The 20,549-nt window shown below is 38.3% G+C and overlaps 1 protein-coding gene across 1 annotated transcript in view; it reads left to right on the top strand.

The window, feature by feature from the left end:
• The window catches only part of LOC121316724 (tyrosine-protein kinase Mer-like), a 36,930-nt gene that overhangs the window by 11,858 nt on the left and 4,523 nt on the right, over positions 1-20,549 (top strand). The window contains exons 5-16 of the mRNA XM_041251838.1: positions 7,720-7,806; positions 7,914-8,029; positions 9,355-9,547; positions 11,066-11,211; positions 14,209-14,359; positions 15,561-15,711; positions 16,724-16,809; positions 17,176-17,271; positions 18,442-18,522; positions 19,377-19,469; positions 19,680-19,801; positions 20,241-20,350. Coding sequence (XP_041107772.1) covers positions 7,720-7,806; positions 7,914-8,029; positions 9,355-9,547; positions 11,066-11,211; positions 14,209-14,359; positions 15,561-15,711; positions 16,724-16,809; positions 17,176-17,271; positions 18,442-18,522; positions 19,377-19,469; positions 19,680-19,801; positions 20,241-20,350 — 1,432 coding nt within the window. The remainder of the gene's footprint in view (positions 1-7,719; positions 7,807-7,913; positions 8,030-9,354; positions 9,548-11,065; positions 11,212-14,208; positions 14,360-15,560; positions 15,712-16,723; positions 16,810-17,175; positions 17,272-18,441; positions 18,523-19,376; positions 19,470-19,679; positions 19,802-20,240; positions 20,351-20,549) is intronic.

Below are 20,549 nucleotides of genomic sequence, written 5' to 3' on the forward strand. Positions count from 1 at the left end.
GGGTTTTCTGCATTTCTTGTTTTCATTCTTGTTTTAGTACATGCTTTTCTAAGCAGTAAGATGAGTTGACTCTTAATTCAGGTTTTCAGCAGTGCAGATGCGGGCACAGCGAGTTTCCTGCCTTGTAACTTAGTCCTATGATGAGATAAGAAGGGGCCAGGGCCCCATAAATGTTAGCACATGTTTGGGCCTGAGGGATTCAAATAGGGAGTGGGGGATCAAAGATGCTGCAGACAAGACTAACTATGTAGTAGAACATTGTGAGACTCAGAATGCCCTTCTCATTTCAATCTGACATAATTCCATTTTGTACATGTAGCGGTTGGTCAAAAAATAAGAAATGCCTTCTACAATACTGTCGGAATCCCAGGCAGATCAGAGTCTGCAAGGTGCTTACATTCTTCCAAGGGAAATATGTGAAACATGCTCCACAACGTTCCTCAGGTAGCATGAGTAACTGCAGCCCAATCGAGCACCTGCTGTCTACTGATGGAAGAGTTTGTATGTTTGTTCAGCCCCGGTATAATTAAGAGTAGAAGGAAATCAAAGCATTTCAATCTACAATTTGTTTTGTTCTACAAATAGGGTAGTCAATGTACACCCCACCACCCCTCACCCACCACCATAAACGCAGCTGCTGAACAAGTGTAACTTTTAGCAGCTCTGCGAACTCTGTTTATTTCCTCAGGTGTTTGCAGGTTTTTGAGGAGGGTTGCAGTGCTGGATTCTGCTGGGTGCTGAACTTTATTTTGCTCACAGCACTGTACTGTGTGTGCCAGGGGGAATAGCAGGGAACAAACACTTCATTCAGCTACCAACCCACTACACTGCTCCTTAATTCATATGGCAGGAGTTCTATTCAGTGGAAAGTAGGTCATAGCCAAACACATGTAGAGAAACCTAAAGGTATGTGATGGAGGATAGTATGGTACTCTCGGGTTACAATAATGTAGTCATGGCAATGTTAGCTATTAGAAATGACCAAATAACAAAAACTGTGATATTTTGTGCACGTTTTTTTAATCATAATACTGGATGATATACTAAAACCTACCAGTTATCCTTGTATTATCTGTTTGTTTTGTTATGAAATAGCTGCTATAAGGATAGTGGTGCTATAATTAAAATGGGTGTATTTGACCTTAGTACCGAGGGGTCAATGTGTCAAAAGTTCCAGGCCAGGTTTTATTTTCTGTTGAATCGTCTTTTTTCAGTCTATTTTTCTTTCCACAAAACATAAAGGGCTGTCCCCACACTTCAGCTGGAGGGTACTTACTCTGGGCACAACAGAATACATAACATTAACCCTCAACCATGTCTAGAATCAAGAAACACAGACATAAAAATGATCCTGACCTTTAAATGCTTATCAAGGAGTATTTATGTCTTCATCATTATAACATGTAGTTTCTTCTCAAAGTGTTTCTACCACCTGTATATCTATAATGCATCAGGTTTGACAGAATTCATTATGGTGTTATGGAACTTACCACTGTGCAGCTCAGGGCGGGGGGAGGGATGTGGAATGTGACTCTTAATGCAGGGAGGTACACTTGAGGTAGGAGAATACCCTTGCCTTGGGGCTTCCAGTGAAGGATTGTAATAGATACTAAGACATATTTACTAAGTTTTTTTTTTTTTTTCTCCCCTAGTGCAAATAAGAAAACTGCTAATGGTTTCAAAACTAGACTTGAGAACTCCGAATGTTATTTTAATGGCTTCTACGCACACCAGTGTTGTTAACAGTTCTGAAACTTGCATTTTTTGTTTTTTTATTTAACTCATTTGTTTTTAGCATGGCAAAAGCTTAGTAAATCTGGTCAGTTGTTGTCTGTTCGCTTGTAAGCACCAACATATGTTCCCGATAACCACAAATCAGGCCTGAAGATTAAAATATAGATTTATTTCATGAAGAATCCAGAGGGTGATGTTTTAGTTTAGATTTATTGCTGATAAAAGTGATGAATGCTTTAAAAAAAAAAAAAAAGGCACAGAGCTGCTTAATACCTTTTAGAAGTTTAAAAGATGCTTACATAGTGGGAACTTTCCTTCAGGCCAGTTTACTTTTGGCTGATTTTATAGTGAATCGACATATTAGTTCCTCTGTGTTTGTAGCGCAAATAAATAAACAGTTTGCTTGCTAATGTGCTTCCAGAAACCAGAGGGTGGACTGAATCCAACTTGTGTAACAAAAGTTGCATCCCAGCTTCCATTTAAAATGGAAACCAAAGCCTTGCTTCATACTTTCAAAGTTGTCACTGCCAAGTCAAGTCTGTGATGCCAATAAGAGTGCACCACATTGTTGGAGATCAGTGACGCAGGCCCTGTATATTTGAATGGATCTCAAACCACAGGGCCTCATGCAGTTCTGGAGTAAAAGCTGTTGTTGATTTTGAGGCCAGCACAAGATTCAAATTTGTTTCTTTATGACTGGGTAGCAATCTGGTGCAGCTCCGTGTTTCATTTTGAAAGAAGACAAAATCATGATAATGTTAGAAAATGTGAAACAAACCCCCTTGAGTGCTGAAGAGAACTGGGATTGTTTTATTGAGTTGTTTGGTTCTAGTTTTGAAAAGTTAACAGGTGTTTTACCACTTTCAAAAAAAGGCAGGTAACTAAAGACTGGAGTTAATGCACTGAAAGCATGGCCCTAATAGACTATGGGCCTTGTGCGCTGAACGGTGGTAAATTACCCGAAATGCTGATTGGTAAGAGAAACCCATACTGTGCGCAAAAAGGAAGGCGTGTCTGCTCTGTTCACTAATATAATAATATGCACGAATAAGGCGAGCTAAATGATTAATTTGCCAGTCATCATAGCATGCAAAGTGCTGCACGCATTGCATGCCCTTTATTTTAGTATGTGGGCACTCCAAAGGACAGGTAATCTGGCTCTGACTTTGTCAGAATGACAGAGACCAAGGAGGCACCAGCTGGCACCAGCTGCATCTTCAGTGGGTCTCCGTAGGATGAGGGGAGGCGGCCCGGGAATGTCTTGCTTTGAGACGGTCAAAGCGGGGAAACTGAAAATAATTAACTGAAAACAAATATGTATTTGTTCACCTTTATCCCCCTCTGGTTTATTTTGAAGGTACTCCTGTACCCAAAAGTTAGCTCAATATAAATGTGTTTCTTTTGAAGGTATTGCAAGCGTGCGGTTTGTTTCTTTTTTTTTCTCTTTTAAGAAACTTTAACCTTCCAGTTGGTTACCCGGTGATTTCGACATGCTGCACAGGCAAGTCACAATTAGTGCAGTACTAGCAGTTGTCTTTTCCATGACAAAAATGGCAATGTTTTCAAGGCCAAAATAATTCAGTGTAATTCATGTGTTAAAAGCACAACTGTCTCTTGGCCGTTTCAGCAGTACAACGTCATAATGGAAAAAATACAGTACATCATGGTATTGTATACAGCACTGACTATTCGTACAATGCATCTTGCATTGAGAAAGCAATACATTTGGAATCTGAATAAAGGAAATTATTATGTAATACAATTCACGTGCGGTTATCTTTTGGTAAGTTGCATTTTCAGAATCATGTCATTATGTACAGTATTACAGCACCGTATGGTAAAATATTACCCTCTTAATCCACAAAACCAACAAAATACATCCTATGTAGCCTATATTTGACATTTTATTTTTAGTGTTCTGTGGAACACAGGCACTCATTTATCCTGGAATTTTTTTTTTTACAGTACCTGAAAGCAGATATAGGCGTTTATCATGTTTCCCACACAGCACTACTTGTGGTCTGCTTTGTTTATATTGTGATTTAGACAAACACCGCCTGGTTTCAATAAGCGGTAAACTTAATACACGCTGAGCCACTTAGGAAAGTTAGCACCTTTAAGTAAATATGATTTTTATATCAAGTCCCTCCCTCGCAGTAATTTGAATACATTTCCATGGATTACCATTATTAATTGTGTGTTAATGACTCACACACGGTATCTTTTTCCATGCAATTCATTTCGCGAGCAAAGTCTTTTGCCGCTGGTTAGTGAATATAGCAAGTGTACAAAGCACGCAGTGACAGGCTTACTGCATGGTAAACTGCTTACCGCTGTTTAGTGCATGAGGCCCACCGTGTTTGTCATTGAATTTTAGAATGTCTTTAGTATTATTACATTTACCATCATTGAGTGCTCTCTAGTGATTCAGAGCCATACACAAATCATTTTCTACAGTGCTAAGTGTATGCTGTTATTTCACTAAAATAATAAATACACTATGTAACACAATTTTTGTTCCTGGGTAGTAAGTGTTATTTCCTAATTGCTTATGCCTCAAAAGTGTAGAAAATGGCTATTATTCCCCACAAACTTTGCTTTTGTGACCAGGACAGTGATATTTCAAAATATCACTATTTCCAATGGGAAAACGGGCAAATGTGTGTCTTTTCGTTCACATAGTCAGAAAAAAACAACATATGAATCCAAATTAACATGTATATATATATAATACTTAAGTATTACAAAAATGACTACAAACGATTTAGAAGGGAGTAGTTTTTCGAGATTTACGATTATACTGTATTTACACAGTGTAATCATTAATTTTAGCAGCTCCTATAATATATGCACCCTACTTGTTTCTTACTAGTTATTGTTGTTATTATTATTATTATTATTATTATTATTATTATTATTATTATTATTATTATTATCATTATTAAGCCTGATGATTTCCTAAATGATTGACATGCATTTCCCCCTGACATATTATTTCCCCCTGTATTTTTTTTATTTTTATTTTTTACAAAAAAAAGTCATTTTGGCCGCTTTTCTGTTGCTCTGAATCATGGTATTAACTTTCTGTAGTACTGTTTATCAAAACTTTCTAATACAGGTTTGGTGAAGGCACTTTGGGCTGGTTTTCTTCTTACCTCGTGGGGCGTTAATTAAGTGTTGCTGTCCTGGGACAACTTTGTTCTAAGTTACCAGTGATATCTGTTGTTCCCCAAGGGTCTGTTTTAGGCCCATTGTTTAAAAAGTATGTTAATGATTTGGCAAATATACACTACTCATAATGTACCAGCATTATTATGTTTGCAGATTAAATTACATTCTATAAAACAATTATAAATCCAGAAACAGACTCATTGGCTTTTCAGCATGATACCAATGTTGTCTGTGCTTGGTTTGGAATTATTATTTGAAACTGAACATTTCCAAAGATAAATGTATGAATATCTCCCCATCCAGGAAAACCGCTCCAATATGCATTTGACCTGTTTTACAGTACAACTGTTTAGTCTGGGACCCATTTCAAAAATTCGATCGTAAGAAGCTTGAGTCAGTGCAACAATGTGCTTGTAGGATTGTATTGAATGACTGGAATTGGGATTCTACTGATACCCTTCTTAGTCACTTCTCTTAAACCATTAAAGGTCCTGCTTTATTCTTGTTCATTTCTATAAGTTTTGCATCACTGTGTTCTACAGTGTACAGAGTACAGTCTGTGCTCGTAAAAGACCTGGGCTGAGAGTCTCCACAGAGTCGCTCTTATCGTCAGTCCTTTTCATCTTCAGTTGTGTTGTTGTTCTTTCTTTGGCACAGCCTTAGGGTTCTGGAATGCCCTTCCAGATTCCATTGCATCATTATCAAGCCTCTGCTGGTTTAAAACTGCTGTTCAATGTGACCTGCGTTTTGAGGTGAACTTATTTTAGTTGTAATGAAATTGTTATTAAAATATAAAAATCTTTTATTATTTAATATAATTGTGTATGTGTGAGTGTGTATTTTGTGTGTTACTTTGGATGTATAATAATTGTTGTATTTTTATTACTGAGTATGGTCTACTTGGGTCTTTGTATTAGTGCTGCACTATTGAGATGTATCAGTGCTAGCCCTGTGGGCACAAAGTGAATAACTAAAGTACATGGTTTTAGTAAAGCAAACTTGGTACACTATAATACACACATTTTTACAGGAGCTAACCCTCCACTGCAGTGAAAGGGTTTTGCACGTGTTTGTGACTCTAGCGGTGGCTTTGTGTCATGAACTTTACACTGAAAATAACTGAAATAATTAGAGCGGCCATTGTTTGGAGCAGAGTCTTGGTGCTTAAAGGTGAATGTGTGCATGCCATTCTAGGTTAAACAGACTAGGCAAATTTAATAGGATTTTCTTGTAACTCAGACATGCACACAATTATATCCACTGTGCATATAATAGAATGAATGTTACTGTCCCCCACAGTAAACAGAAAGACTCAGTGCTTCCAACACTGCAGGGGCTATTCTGCTCTTTCCTAGACACATGGATTTTTGCTTTCAAAACTACTTCAGGTTTAAAACTTTGGACATTTTTAAAGGGTGTTAAAAGCAAGCCCTAAATCCTCATTGTTAGTTTTGCTTACCCTTCCTCAGAAAAAAGAATCCCACCCTTGCGAATACCAGTGATTTGCAGAAGTGAAACTGCAAAGGGCATTTGAACGTCTGTTCTATACATGCTGCTTTTTTCCCATTCCTTATTTGCAGAGTGGCATACTGATTGCAGAAGTTGCCAGTAGGAAATGTTAAAATGAAAAAAGTGCTTGATGTGGGCTTGGGGTTAAGTTTCATTGTTTTTCTAATTCCTAAATCCTGTATTTATACCTATCATGTATAAACTTTTAATAGTTTATTATATGTCTGTTCTTTGTAACCCAAGTTCTAGCAGAAGTTCACCCTTCTGGTTCAATTTACAGTTTTGATCAGATCATGTATTGTGACTGATTGACAGCTGTTGAATGTATTGACAAAAAGTCCCCTTCACAAGCTGCGTTAGAAAAAACGACAGACTGGATATTTACTTTGTTATTGTACCATGACAATACTGTAGGTATTCTGAAAAATTCTGAGTAGGCTATACATTATTTTATATGAAATCATTTACTGAGAAGTTCTGATGAATGATTTGGCTAATAAAGAAACTAGTTCTTCCGTAAAGACCAATGGGGGAATTCTGTCTACACATTCACACTTTCATTTGCTGCCAGATTTTAGTTTTTATAGAAACTAAGATTAAAACTGGCTCTAACAGAGGCTACCAGTAAAATTCAGACAGCCCAATTCAAGAGAGGCAAAAAACACTTTAATTTTTCTTTTATGTGGGTTCATCAAATCCCTGTTCACTTGTTCTATTAATGAGAAATGTGGGAAAATGTTATACTTTTAGCTGTTTTTAACATAATCCCAAAGCAGAAGTTGTTCTTTCCAAATGTCAGCATACTAGTTTGCAGGTTAATGTTGTAGCATACAAATCTGTTCAGTGGGATGAGTTACATACTGTTAAGTGTTTTTAACTATGATATCATAATGCTTGTCTGAATCGCGAGCAGTGTTACTGTTTAAATATTTTAAGTAGGAACAAACCTGCCATTTTACTTTATTTTTGTAAATATAAAAATACATTAAATATGCTGTCTCGGAAATGTTTGGAGGGTTTAAGAGAAACTGTTCTGCCTTACAGTTATCTTATAGGAAATTATAGGAAAAAAACCCCAAAAACTATTGTGTATCAATTCAGAAAAGTGAAAGTTCTCTTCCTTTAATCACACAAAAGATGCAGCTATTCAGATCCGCTACTGTTCGGAATAGACTTCAATATATCACAGTATCTGATAATCACAGGGAGAATGCCACGGTCCAGCTGCTCATTGAAATGTAATTCTGCTTGTTCTTTCTGTGTAAACCCCAACTTGTGGTCGAAATCTTTCCCCTCTCTCTTTAGGTATAAATGAGCCTGTGAAGTATAGCTGTGAAGCCCATAATAATAAGGGAGTATCCACATCCAAGGAAGCTCACATTAATATTAAAGGTTTGTGCGAGACAGCGTTTCTCTTGATAAGATCCACATGTTAATCAGCTTCTGTTAGTCAATGAGAGATCTATAAACTGTTATTTTAATAGCATGTCATTTGATAGAGACTCCATCCCCACCGGCAGATCTGCGCGTCACTCACCAGTCCGCTCACAGCATATCTCTGATGTGGATTCCTGGGCATGATGGGTTCTCTCCTTTCAGCGTCTGCCAGATTTCTGTAAGTCAATGTGTTCGTATTAGTATTTGAAAGAAGATATTGTCCTTTTGCCTCTAGTTCTTTCTCTTATTAAAGATATTTAAGATGAGTAAATCCACTGGATCCAGCATCTCAATGCCAGGAATGTCCTGCCTCTCTTTTCAGGGATTATATTGACCTGTATTCATGAAGAAAGCTGGTGAGATCTTTTAATTGACAGCGTGGACAGGCTGGCATAGCAGGCCTTTACTGGCACCATGCTGGAGTATTATTTGAGCTCTGGTTCAGAGCAGAGTGACTCTCTAGTTGGCCTTTTTCTTCAGTCTCTTATTTTCCATGGAAGTCCCCCATCCAAGTATTAATCAGGCCCAGTCTTGCTTAGCTACTGAGATAGGACAATATCAAGCTTTGTATTTAACTTCAGTAGGCTCTACTGTTTTGCACAGTTCTGTTAAGGCAGAGTATCTCCATTTGTGCATGTGGTTTACTGTATTCCACTCGGCAGTAACAGCAGTGGAATTTCCAATCATATTACCATGCAAGTAGGATTATTGTTCTTGATGTTGTTTTTCCAGATGTATTTTATATTTTGTTTTAGCAAAGTATATTGACAAGCAAGCGGAAAGTGAGAAACACAACAATTTAACGGATAAACCACTTGGTTACAGGAAGGAGTAGTTACATTAGTGTTCCAAGCAGTCTTCTTGGCATTTAAACTATAACAATGGACATTGTGTAATAACACTGTGTAACAAAAAAAAAAGTTTTTTGTTCCTGGGTAGTAAGTGTTATTTCCTAATTGCTTATGCCTCAAAAGTATAGAAAATGGCTATTATTCCCCACAAACTTTGCTTTTGTGACCAGGACAGTGATATTTCAAAATATCACTATTTCCAATGGGAAAATGGGCAAATGTGCGTCTTTTCGTTCACATAAAGTCAGAAAAAAACAAAATATGAATCCAAATTAACATGTATTTATACTAAAGTAATACAAAGATGACTACAAAAGATTTAGAAGCGAGTAGTTTTTAGAGATTTACAATTATACTGTATTTTCATATGTTGTTTTTTTCTGACTTTATGTGAACGAAAAGACTCACATTTGCCCATTTTCCCATTGGAAATAGTGATATTTTGAAATATCACTTTCCTGGTCACAAAAGCACAGTTTGTGGGGAATAATAGCCATGTTCTATACTTTTGAGGCATAAGCAATTAGGAAATAACACTTACTACCCAGGAACAAAAATTGTGTTACGTAGTGTACACTTTAAAATTCCTACCAAAATATTTGCAGATATTTACATAGATTTAAACCCTGTTAATGCTATTCATTTTTTGTAGGTAATACAGAGTCCGATGGGTAAAACCAACAATGCCAGTTCCCTTGATCGTTTCAACGTCACAGTGCCGCCTTATCAAAATGACATCACTCTGCTGAAAGCTATGACATCATACAACATAAGCATATCCTGTATGAATGAGATTGGATGGTCTGGGCCCAGCTATTGGATACAAACTAATACCACTGAAGGAGGTGCTGATCATTTTTCTTGTTTGTTTAACGCCAGTAATATTGAAGGGTTCAATGTGGGAGACGATGAAATAAAAAAAAAAAAAAAGGATCGAGGTATCTTTTACCTTTTTTCTTTGAGCTACTTTTGGTGCATTTAAATTTCCTGTGGTTCCAAAGAGTTTGTTTAACGGATATTGCTTTTCATAAAACATTTCTAGAGCCTTTGTCCTTTGTCCTGAAATAAAGGCAATAAAAATGTGCTCAGAGCATGCCTATCCTGGGTGTGCCAGGCTACAGTTTCATTTATATTATTGAGGGACCAGGTCTTTTAGTTTCTTTGTACTTATCTTATTATGTTCCCTTAGGTAAAATTTCAACACATGCACCATACATTTTATATTATATTTCATATTGCTACTAAATACTTCAAGTTATTAGAGGTTCCATTTACACAGAATTCTGTGTCATGTACCCAACAAATTTTAATAAAATGCAAATACAGCAATACATTTCCAAAAAGCAGATGCAGTCAGCCAGTCAGTGGGTTATGTCGTAAAGGGGGACTTTTTGGTTTCCAAATGATAAAGACAACTTTGAGATAGGGGCTTCATACTCACTACACAACTATTCATTGTCTTGATCAAGTTCAATCTTGGGATATCGTACAAGAAAAAATAACCCTTTGTTGCCTGTAGTTCACAGACAAGCAAACCAAGTGCAAGAAAGAGAGCGGGTCGGGAGAGGGGCAGAGGGAATGGGAGTAGGGAATTGGGGGACATGCTGTAGGAGCGTTATATCCGAGAGCCATATAACGAGGGAGCACTGTATTTACACATACATACAAATATATTGGTCGCAGACAGAAGTATTTTGGCAGTTAAGAAAAATGAGAAACCACAAAGTGATTTCTATAATTTGTAATTGTTCTATTGAAACATATAAATTAATAATAAAACAACAAAGTATTACATAACATGCATAAAATGAAAAATAACATTCAAAAACTAATTTCATACTTTGACGTATTCGGGCATCCTTACATTAGTATTGTTTGTGCCCACACTTTGCTTCCTTTACAGCTTGCAGTTTTTTGGGGGGTTTTTTTGTATTTTGAAATTCACTTTTTGTATTTACTTTCCAGGGATATTTTTTGCCCATTCTTCAACACATACAGCTTTGAGTTCTGCAATTGACTTTGGTTTCCTTTTTGCAACAGCAGCCTTCAAGTCAATCCACAACATCTCAATGGGATTCAAGTCTGGGGATTGAGATGGCCAATCCATAACTGTAATCTACCTTTTTTCAGAAATTCCTTTGTAGGCTTTGCAGAATGCTTAGGGTCATTATCCTGCTGGAATACAAACTTCCTTCCAATAAGCCTTCTAGCACTGGGTAAGAAATGAGAGTGCAAAATGTCTTGATGTTTTGCAGCATTCGTTGATCCTTCTACAATACAGGATGCCAGTGCCTGAGGAACAAACACAAGCCCATGCCATGACACAACCTGTATTTAACATGTCGTAACTCTCTGTTTTCCAGTCCCTTCTGCAGCCCCAGGGAGTGTTTCAGTTGCTCTTAACGGGTCCAGTCTGGTAGTGAAATGGGAGAGCCCAGCAGAGGAGCAGATGAATGGCATCCTGAGTGAGTACGAGGTGCTCATCAACGAGGAGGGACGAGAACACCCTGTAAGTAGCAACACGCATCACACCAACTCAGCTTTAATGCACCCAAGAAATCAACTACAAGCCATGTTATTTCCATCTTCGAGTGCAGAGTCTTGCTACTATACTCCACTAGGTGTGGGTGTTTTGAGTATTGGTGTCTGCACTGTTCCATACAATTAAGGACATTCTGAATTGTGTATGTTAAGAGGGTAAATCCCCACATTCTATATTAAAATGCCTAGCACTCCTTTAGTCATTGTAATGAAAACCAGGCCCTGCATACCTTCCCTATTGTTCACTCTCCATACATCAATATAGGGGGAGGTCACCAAGGACACAGATACAGCCCTGTAATGCTTATTGGAATTGTGTGTGTTTTGAGTTCCTTTAAACATGAATGGAGAAGTGTATTTACTGTAGCGTGCTTCACCTCTGTTGTAGTTGTTGTTGTGTTTTCTTTTGGTAGACTATTCTTCTGAGAATGTCAGTCTTATGACTGCTGTCCTCAGTATTGGAAGTGTGGAAAATAGAATTGCTGACTCGTATGTTCCCCCCATTCGGTGTCATAGTTCAGCTTCCTTCTCTTATTTGTGCTTGTGTGACCAGTGATCACGTCTGTAAGCCCTACTGGACAGAGTGTTTGCTGCTTAGTAGCTGCACCCAGTTATGTCGTTAGGATTTACATTCTCCAGCCATTAGCCCATACATTTCGGTTAACATTTAAAAATTATCATTTTGTAGTTAGTTACTTGCTGTATTGGACTTTCACCCTCTAGGAGGGTGGATGTTGTACACTATGGTCTATGTTAAAGGTTATTTAAACACACAAGCAACACTGCAGTTTTCTTATCTGTATCAAGTGAAGTAACACCAGAGCCATAAAATAACACGATGCTCATAAATATTTATACAGTGAGTGTGCAACAATAAACTATGACCCAACACTCTTAAATCTAACTTTAACCCTTTAGCATGATCTTATGGATTCCCAGAACAGGGATGGAAATAAGGAAGCAGAAACTGGGAGCTTAATTGGACACACTCTGGCTTGTGATATCCACACACAGCGTCTATTGTAGCTCATAGGATAAACCTGGAATGGATCATAGTGATCTGGTCTTTTTCATCCCTGTTTCACTGTGTGCCAGTGCTTGTGTCCTTTTTGTTGGTTACAAGCACGATGTTCAGAGAAGAAGAATCACGACCAGTGCATGAATGAGGTGTTCTGGTTCTGCCAGTCCCCGTTGTGGAAATGAGTCAGACCGCAAGATCAGCAAAGATAACTGCAATATTAAAAGTCAGACAAGTTAAGCAACAAAACCCTTGGTGTTAAACAAAGTATAGTATAGGCCATTTGCTTTAGATGACTAATGTGTGAAGCAACCTTTGTTATGGAGTGCGTGCTATTGGCATAATTGGTGTTTTTCATATTTTCCTGGGAGTAGAGGTTATTGTATTGCTATATTCCACCTGGATCACCAAGTAAAAGGGATTCCATCTTGGGAGGCATTTCCTCATTTAAAAACAGTATTCAGTCCTCTGGAGGGTGGGGAATTCACTGGACACAACACAGTAAGTTGAGTTTTTAAAACCCTGCAGGGGTGTATTTTATTAGTTCTGCCACAAGGTGGCACTGGGCTGCTGGGTTACTCCAGTACCAACGATGGTAAATGAGTTATTGGGTGCATACACACACAGGTAATAATATCACAAACAAAAGGCAAAAGCTAAAAGGAATATAAAACACAATAACAAAACTACAAATAAAAGTAGGGCTACCCCATCTGGCAATGACTGTGATACAGTAGAATGTTGTACAAAAAGTGGTACATTTCCTTTTGCAGGAGCTGATGCCGCCATGACCATTTTTAGACAAGGTCAGCTGACTCCTATGCGACCAAATGGAAAATAAAAAAATTAAAAAATGGGCCTGAGGAATGCGGCCCCAGTCGTCGCCTTCAGAAACACCTAATCCTTCACCGTATACATTGTTAAATGCACTTGTGACTAACATGCCTTAGAATAACAGAATAGCTGGGGAATGTGTGTGTGTGGTGATTTAGCTATGATGTGATTAGTCACTTGTAATAACTTAGCTCAAGAAAACAAAAACCTGGTACAGGAGAAGAAAAATAGTGATACGGTACATAGCTGTACAATTGGCAACATTGACAACAAAGTTTTGAGAAAAGGATAGTTCTACAAAAATGCAGCTGTCCCTTCATGTGACTGTATCATTAGCTGTTTCTTGCTCATTTTATACAATTGTTTCATTCCTTGATATAAAATAGGGCCCAATATTACGGGGGTTTAAATAGTACTTCTTGATGACTCTCGGCGTTACAGCATTTCCATATGGGAGTGCGTTTTATAAAAATGCCTCCTATATGATGTCTCGTATTGGCGTAACAGGTACCAGCCATTTACAGCTCTTATCACAAAGACACTAGCAGGCTTTCTCAATACTGCAGTGCTTTCTTTCTTTCCTTCCTGTCTCTGTCCAAAGCAGTCATTTTCGCTCTTGGTCAGGCACTACGGGTACATTGGTATCACATGCTCTCCCTCGTGCCACACAGACTTGGTGCTCACATTCTTACCTTCCTCTTTCAGTCTTAATCTTTCTTCAAATGGCAAAATCTATTTCAACTATACTTTTAGCTTTTGACATTTAAGTGAAAAAAAGAAAGATGTAAAAATGAAATGTTTTGAGTTCAAATGAAAGTGCTCCTGTGTCCTTGATGTCTAAGGCAACATGCATCTCTGTTATGGTGATCTTAGAGACGCTGAGACTGGCAGGGTTTACATTCGGGTTTTCAAAGAAGTGAATGGCTGTGGTAGATGTGACATTGTTTAAGACAGACCCCTGTGTATATGATATTATAAACAGTATTTGTTTCTTGAATTTGGCAATCAAAATGAAGTTTCTCCTGATGAAGTAGCCTGCACCTTATCTCCATTGTAGTAAAGTATGCTGATGCTCCTGTTTTTTTTTTTTTTTTTTTTTTTTTTTTTTTTTAGATGATCTTCAAGGAACTTGAGAACGTAGCTCGAATCCCCTTGCACAAGTTACAGGCTTCCAACGTGACTTACACAGTTCAAGTGGCTGCCATTACCAAAGCTGGAAGAGGTCTTCTGAGTAAAGCCGTAGTGGTGTTTGTACCTGGAGCTGGTAAGTTCAGCACAAGAAATCTATTACAGTGATAATCAAACACTGAGAGGCACATAGAAGGCTGGTGATACAATGTTCCTCTGCTTAATCCTCACTTTTTTTCTACTGTATATACTATAAATATTATTATATATAGATATAATTTTGTTCGCTTAGGGTTCCCCCCCAAGGTCTCTCCTGGTAAAGGCACAGCCGTGTGGTGTGCAGGGTGAGTCATACAGCCAGGCGAGTGAAGGTTCAAGTCCTGACTGGGCGAAGTCACCAGAGGAAGCATCTCATTGGCTTTGGCACCGCCTGTGGGTTGGCACTGTAGTTTGTGATTTGTTTAACATTAACATCAGCACTACCTATTGTGTATTTAATGTTTTTTTTTTTTTTTCACTTGGCTTGTCTGACAAAAATGTTTAGTTTTTTTTTTTTTTTTTAATTTCTATTTCAATGGCCACATGTATGAAAAGAGGAGGAAGACTTTGTTTGAGTGGAATTGTGGAGAGAGGAGTGGAGTTGTGGTGAGTAGAGTTGTATTGAGAAGAGTTGAGAGGGTGGAGTTGTGGTGAAAGGAGTTGCGAGAGGAGTGGAGTTGTGGTGAAAGGAGTTGTGAGAGGAGTGAAGTTGTGGGGAGGAGTTGTGAGCGGTGTGGTTGTGGTGAAAGGAGTTGTGAGAGGAGTGGAGTTGTGGTGAAAGGAGTTGTGAGAGGAGTGGAGTTGTGGGGAGGAGTTGTGAGCGGTGTGGAGTTGTGGAGAGGAGTTGTGAGAGGAGTGGAGTTGTGGTGAAATGAGTTGTGAGAGGAGTGGAGTTGTGGGGAGGAGTTGTGAGCGGTATGGAGTTGTGGGGAGGAGTTGTGGAGAGGAGTTGTGAGAAGAGTGAAGTTGTGGGGAGGAGTTGTGGTGAGTGGAGTTGTGGAGTTGTGTTGAGAGGGGTGGATTGGTGGTGAGTGGAGAGGTTGTGCTGAGTGGAGGAGAGGAGTGGAGTTGTGGCGAGTGAACCTTTTATTTTGGCCGTCATATCCTGTGTGTTTAGTGTATTTTTGTGTAATAAACGTGTGCACCACTGCTTTCACTGCAGCTTTCCAATGAGTATCATTCCTGGCGCTGTCATGCTGCAATATGCATTGGATGCAATCTGCTCATGAAACCGTTGTGCATGTATGCAAGCTATTACTAACATGCCGTATTCATTTTATCAATCATTTACCATTCAGGTATAACATTTGTTCCATCCACCACCCCTGTGACCCAAAGCCCGGATTCTTTCTATATCGTCCTGGGGGCCTTGTGCTTCGTCATTGTAATGGCACTCCTTGTGTCCGTATTTGTAACCATCAGGAAAAGAATGACTGAGACCCGGTTTGGGTAAGTTCAGCTTCCTGATTTTGTTCAGCATCGGTACCAAATCTATTCAAGCACATTTAGAAACAGAGAGGCTGTGCAGCTTGGAAATGCCACAGCATTAAAGCAGATACTGTAAAACAGCCGCACTGTGACATAGTGGAACCCTGCTCAGAAATGTGCATTTCTAAGGTTAATTTCCAGTGCCTCTGCTTTCCTGTATGAGAACGCTAGGACTGTAAGAAAAGCTGAGGCGTGTGAATGAGCAGGCAATGAATAGGTAGGCATGGATAGAGAGATTAAAGGGAAGCCTCTGCCTAGTCTGGGGCGAGAGAGGAGAAGGAGCAGTGAACAAATTCCTGTGTGTTGGTGATTTGCTATCGGTTAACTGTTTGTGTCAGCCTGATTTTGTTGTTATTTCTATGCCTGCTGATTGAAGCTAATTGTCTTTGTGGTTTATAATGGGGTTTTTGTTTTGTATTTAAACTTAATTAGTTGCAATTAATAGACATGTGCTCCCAAGCATTTAGCCTGTAGCTCTGTTTACATCACTTGTACCCTCACCAGCACCCTCCTGCAGCTTCTGTTCGGAACTCCCTCATCCCATAACACAGGTCTCAAAATAAGGGTTGTTACTGCTAAGTAGATGAGTATAGTGTTAAAGTAACTGCTGTAGTTTAGATGTGCTGTTATTAAAGTCATGGCTTTTCCTACAGTTGCTGTGAAGCAGCACCTGTAGTTTATTCCTAGTTTATTCAGCTGAACGTTTTTTCTGGAATTAATTAGTTGTGGCTTGGCAGTGTCCGTCACAACAATATTCAAGATTAGTGATAATCTTACTATGCCAGGAAAATAAATATACCAGATTTGTTTGTGCCAAGTTTAATTTGGAACTAATCCTAAAATGCATGAAATTAAGAATACTTTTTTTTTTTTTAACATTAGGCTGCATAGTATCTATGTTTAGTTGTCTTTATGGTTGTGTTTTTTTTCCGTCAGTGGTTTTATGTGACTAAATCTTTGGTTATCCTGACAGGTATGCTTTTAGTGGAGGAGAGGCACTGCTACCTGCTGTACAGTACAGAGCCAAGAGCTACAACAGAAAACCTATTGAAGTTACATGTATGTATGTGTGTGTGTTTATATTTCGTACCTGCATGTCCAATTTCTGATGAAGCTGTATTTGTTAGGAGATTGCACATGTAGTGGATGTAGGTCATAGTGACTTACCTTTTTTGTAGTTCTGAATTCTACAATGTGTTGTTATTATTAATATAGGATACATATTTTATTTGCGTACATTTTATGAGGCAAATGGGCATTATAGAATTATAAAAAAGAGCAGACAATGCATTTAGTAAGAATAATTGTCAGAATGTTATTTAGTCATTAGTAAGACATAATTAGTAGACATTTTTTTTGTCATATGATCTAGAAACCTGGTGTTTAGCTAATGGTTAATAGATGGAATACTACTTTTTTCTTCAGTAAGCAATTTGGGAATAAATGAAGGCCTGCAAACCAAACTACAGGATGTAATGACTGATAGGAAGTTGCTTTCAATTGGCAAGATACTGGGAGAAGGTAAGAGTTATGATACTGGGAGAAGGTAAGAGTTATGATACTGGGAGAAGGTAAGAGTTATGATACTGGGAGAAGGTAAGAGTTATGATACTTGGAGAAGGTAAGAGTTATGATACTGGGAGAAGGTAAGAGTTTTGATACTTGGAGAATACTTGGAGAAGGTAAGAGTTATGATACTTGGAGAAGGTAAGAGTTATGATACAGGGAGAAGGTAAGAGTTTTGATACTGGGAGAAGGTAAGAGTTTTGATACTTGGAGAATACTTGGAGAAGGTAAGAGTTATGATACTATCTTGGAGATATTATCTGGGAGAGCATCTGCAGAATGCATGTGAATAATGTAAGAAATGGTCTGTTGGGCTAAGTTTAGGTGTTGTTTTTATATACAATTGTGAGGCGTGTGAGTAAAAATGGATTTTCCAGACAGCGATTTACGTGTAAAAAAATAAAAATTTTATTTAATATTACACGGAAAAGAAAAAAAAAACAATAAAGAAGGATGTGAGGGAGGGAGTGCTGGAGTAATCAAAAATAAAGGAACGGAAGCCTCTTAATCCTCTTTGTGATCTGCTCAAAGCCAAAATGAAACAAAAAGGAATAAAAACAGAAAAGAGTCAAGTTAGTAAGGCCTCCGTCTGTGATTAAAAGTAAATAACACAGTCCAACCCTGCAAGTACTTCCCTCCAGCCTTTTTTTCCCCGCCTCTATTCCTCAGGACCAACCCAGAACACAGTAGCACGTTCCCTTTAGTACCGCCCCGGTAGTCAGTGGATCACCAATCCCAGACTGACAGGTATCCTTAACTTCACTTGACTCCAGTGGCTGGAATTTACATACGCGTACTTCCGTCCCTCACCAAGGTGCCGCCCCTCATAAAGATGACTTTTGTCATGGTCACAAGACCTTGGTAAGGGAAATCCCGAGTTGGTTTGATGCCTTCTACTGTTGAGAGGCTGAATTGCAGACCGAAACCCCTTTGACTCATCACAACAATATATTAAGTGAGAGAATATAACAACTTCTGTTCTATATGTAACATGTTTCATGTTTGAACCAAAAACAATACAGTGTTTATATTTGTAAAAGGACAGCATAGTAATAGTGCAGTAGTGTTGTTGTTAATAATTTTATAGAATTATATTATATATGCATAATGCATCTATGTTAACAGGAGAGTTTGGTTCAGTGATGGAAGGCCACCTGAAGCAGCCAGATGGAAGCAGTCAGAAAGTCGCAGTGAAAACCATGAAATGTAAGCATTGCTTTTTTCCTTTAAATGAGACTGTAACAGGATGGATGTGTGGTGATGTCAGGCCAGAAACAGGAACAAAAACAAACAAGATACTGCAGTGGGAAACGCGCTGCAGCGCCATTTATTCAAAAACAATAATAAATAAAATATTTAAACAAACCAAAAACACTTGCTCCCAGAGCAAATAAAAGGTTTATGCAAAATAATCCCATACACAAAAAGAAAATGATAACTCCAGGTCAGGCTGGGCAAACCGCCTTCACTGTTCCTAGACTGTGTTTAGTTTCCTTTTTTCGTTCTCCTCTCTCGCTCTCCCGTTCGTCCTCCGAACACCCACCCCGACCAGGGGAAACGGCAGGGTTTTTAAATAGGTGACCATCTCTTGATTAGCACCAAATGAATCAATTAAAGAGATGGCCACCTTCTGCACAAGCTTTCTAATGCAGATGGGGCTACCCATCCACGCTGCTAAACAATAAACAAACACATGGCTACACCGTCACAGCACGGCTCTCGCTGTCATATTTAAATACATAAATAAATAATAATACAAAACAAATACACTTTATAGGAGTAGGGCTCTGCTCCTGCACAGGGCTCCAGGCCCTGTTACAGAGACCCTATATGTTTTCCCCAGCCTGCATGATTGCCATGCCCTTTTACCTTAGGGCAGCCAGTTCAGTTTTTCAGCCCAGGTTCAGTTCTGTTGCAGCAGAAGCCTGGCCTATGTAAAATGTTTGTGTTGTCATGGTAACAATTCAACTGCTTTTTTAAGCTGAATTGGCCTGAACAGATGGGGCCTTTTTCACAAAGCTTTAAATAATGATTTTCAATTTCTGTTTCACATGTTTCAGTGGATAACTTCTCTAAGAGAGAGATTGAAGAATTCCTCGGTGAAGCAGCATGCATGAAGGACTTCTGTCACCCCAACGTCATCAAACTTCTAGGTAGGGGACTGACATGTGCTTACTACAAATCTTAAAGTATGATACATGCACTTGAAACCAGGCAGTGAGGTCTATCTGCACATGTGATATCTGAGATAAGTGTGTGTTTAGAGTAATGTTTTGAATAAATAAATAAATATTCCATTTGTAACATGATATCCAGACAAGGATATTAATTAGATTTTTGCGTTTGTTTTTTTTGTACTGTAGGCGTGTGCTTAGAAGTTAGTTCCAGGGAGAATTTCCCCAAGCCAATGGTCATTTTACCATTTATGAAATACGGGGATCTTCATAGCGTTCTGCTTCGCTCCAGACTCCATGAAAGCCCACAAGTAAGATATACATTTATATATATATATATATATATATATATATATATATATATATATATATATATATATATATATATATATATATATATATATGTGTGTGTGTGTGTGTGTGTGTGTGTGTATCATATGTATTATTTATTAAGATTAGATGTATGTGGGAAATGCATCATTAGACTGTTTGTTATACCAAAAAAAAAACCTTATGATTTGCTAAGCAATAATTGAAACAAAAAGCTATTGACCTTCACATTAACAGCACTGTGATTTGGTTATGAAAAAAAAACAACATGCATTGCTTTTTAAAACCGTGTATTGTCTCTATGCATTTGTATTCATATGTCACACAGTAGTGAGACTAGTCAAATAACCTATTTATATTTGTGGAAAGCTCCATTGACATTCATGGTAAACATTGAATGCCTTTTACATTTTCTTTCAGTTGTTGCCACTGCAGACCCTGTTGAGGTTTATGATAGACATTGCATTGGGAATGGAATACCTCAGCAGTAAGAATTTCCTTCACCGGGATTTAGCAGCGAGGAACTGCATGTAAGTGCGTGCTATTGACATGAACACAGGGTGTGCTCTATGTTTTGATTCTAACAGCAGCTCAGGTTCAATCCAGGCTTTAGCTTTTCTAACTTGGGATTTGCAATGTATTGGCAATGTTGGTCTTTATCAGCGAAAACACCCTCATTGCTGCTGAGAAATCTCTTTTAGAGTGGAAGAAAGCTTAGGTCGTGGGAGT

Source organism: Polyodon spathula, chromosome 6 (genome assembly GCF_017654505.1).
Source record: "Polyodon spathula isolate WHYD16114869_AA chromosome 6, ASM1765450v1, whole genome shotgun sequence".
In the NCBI taxonomy this organism is placed as follows: Eukaryota; Metazoa; Chordata; class Actinopteri; order Acipenseriformes; family Polyodontidae; genus Polyodon; species Polyodon spathula.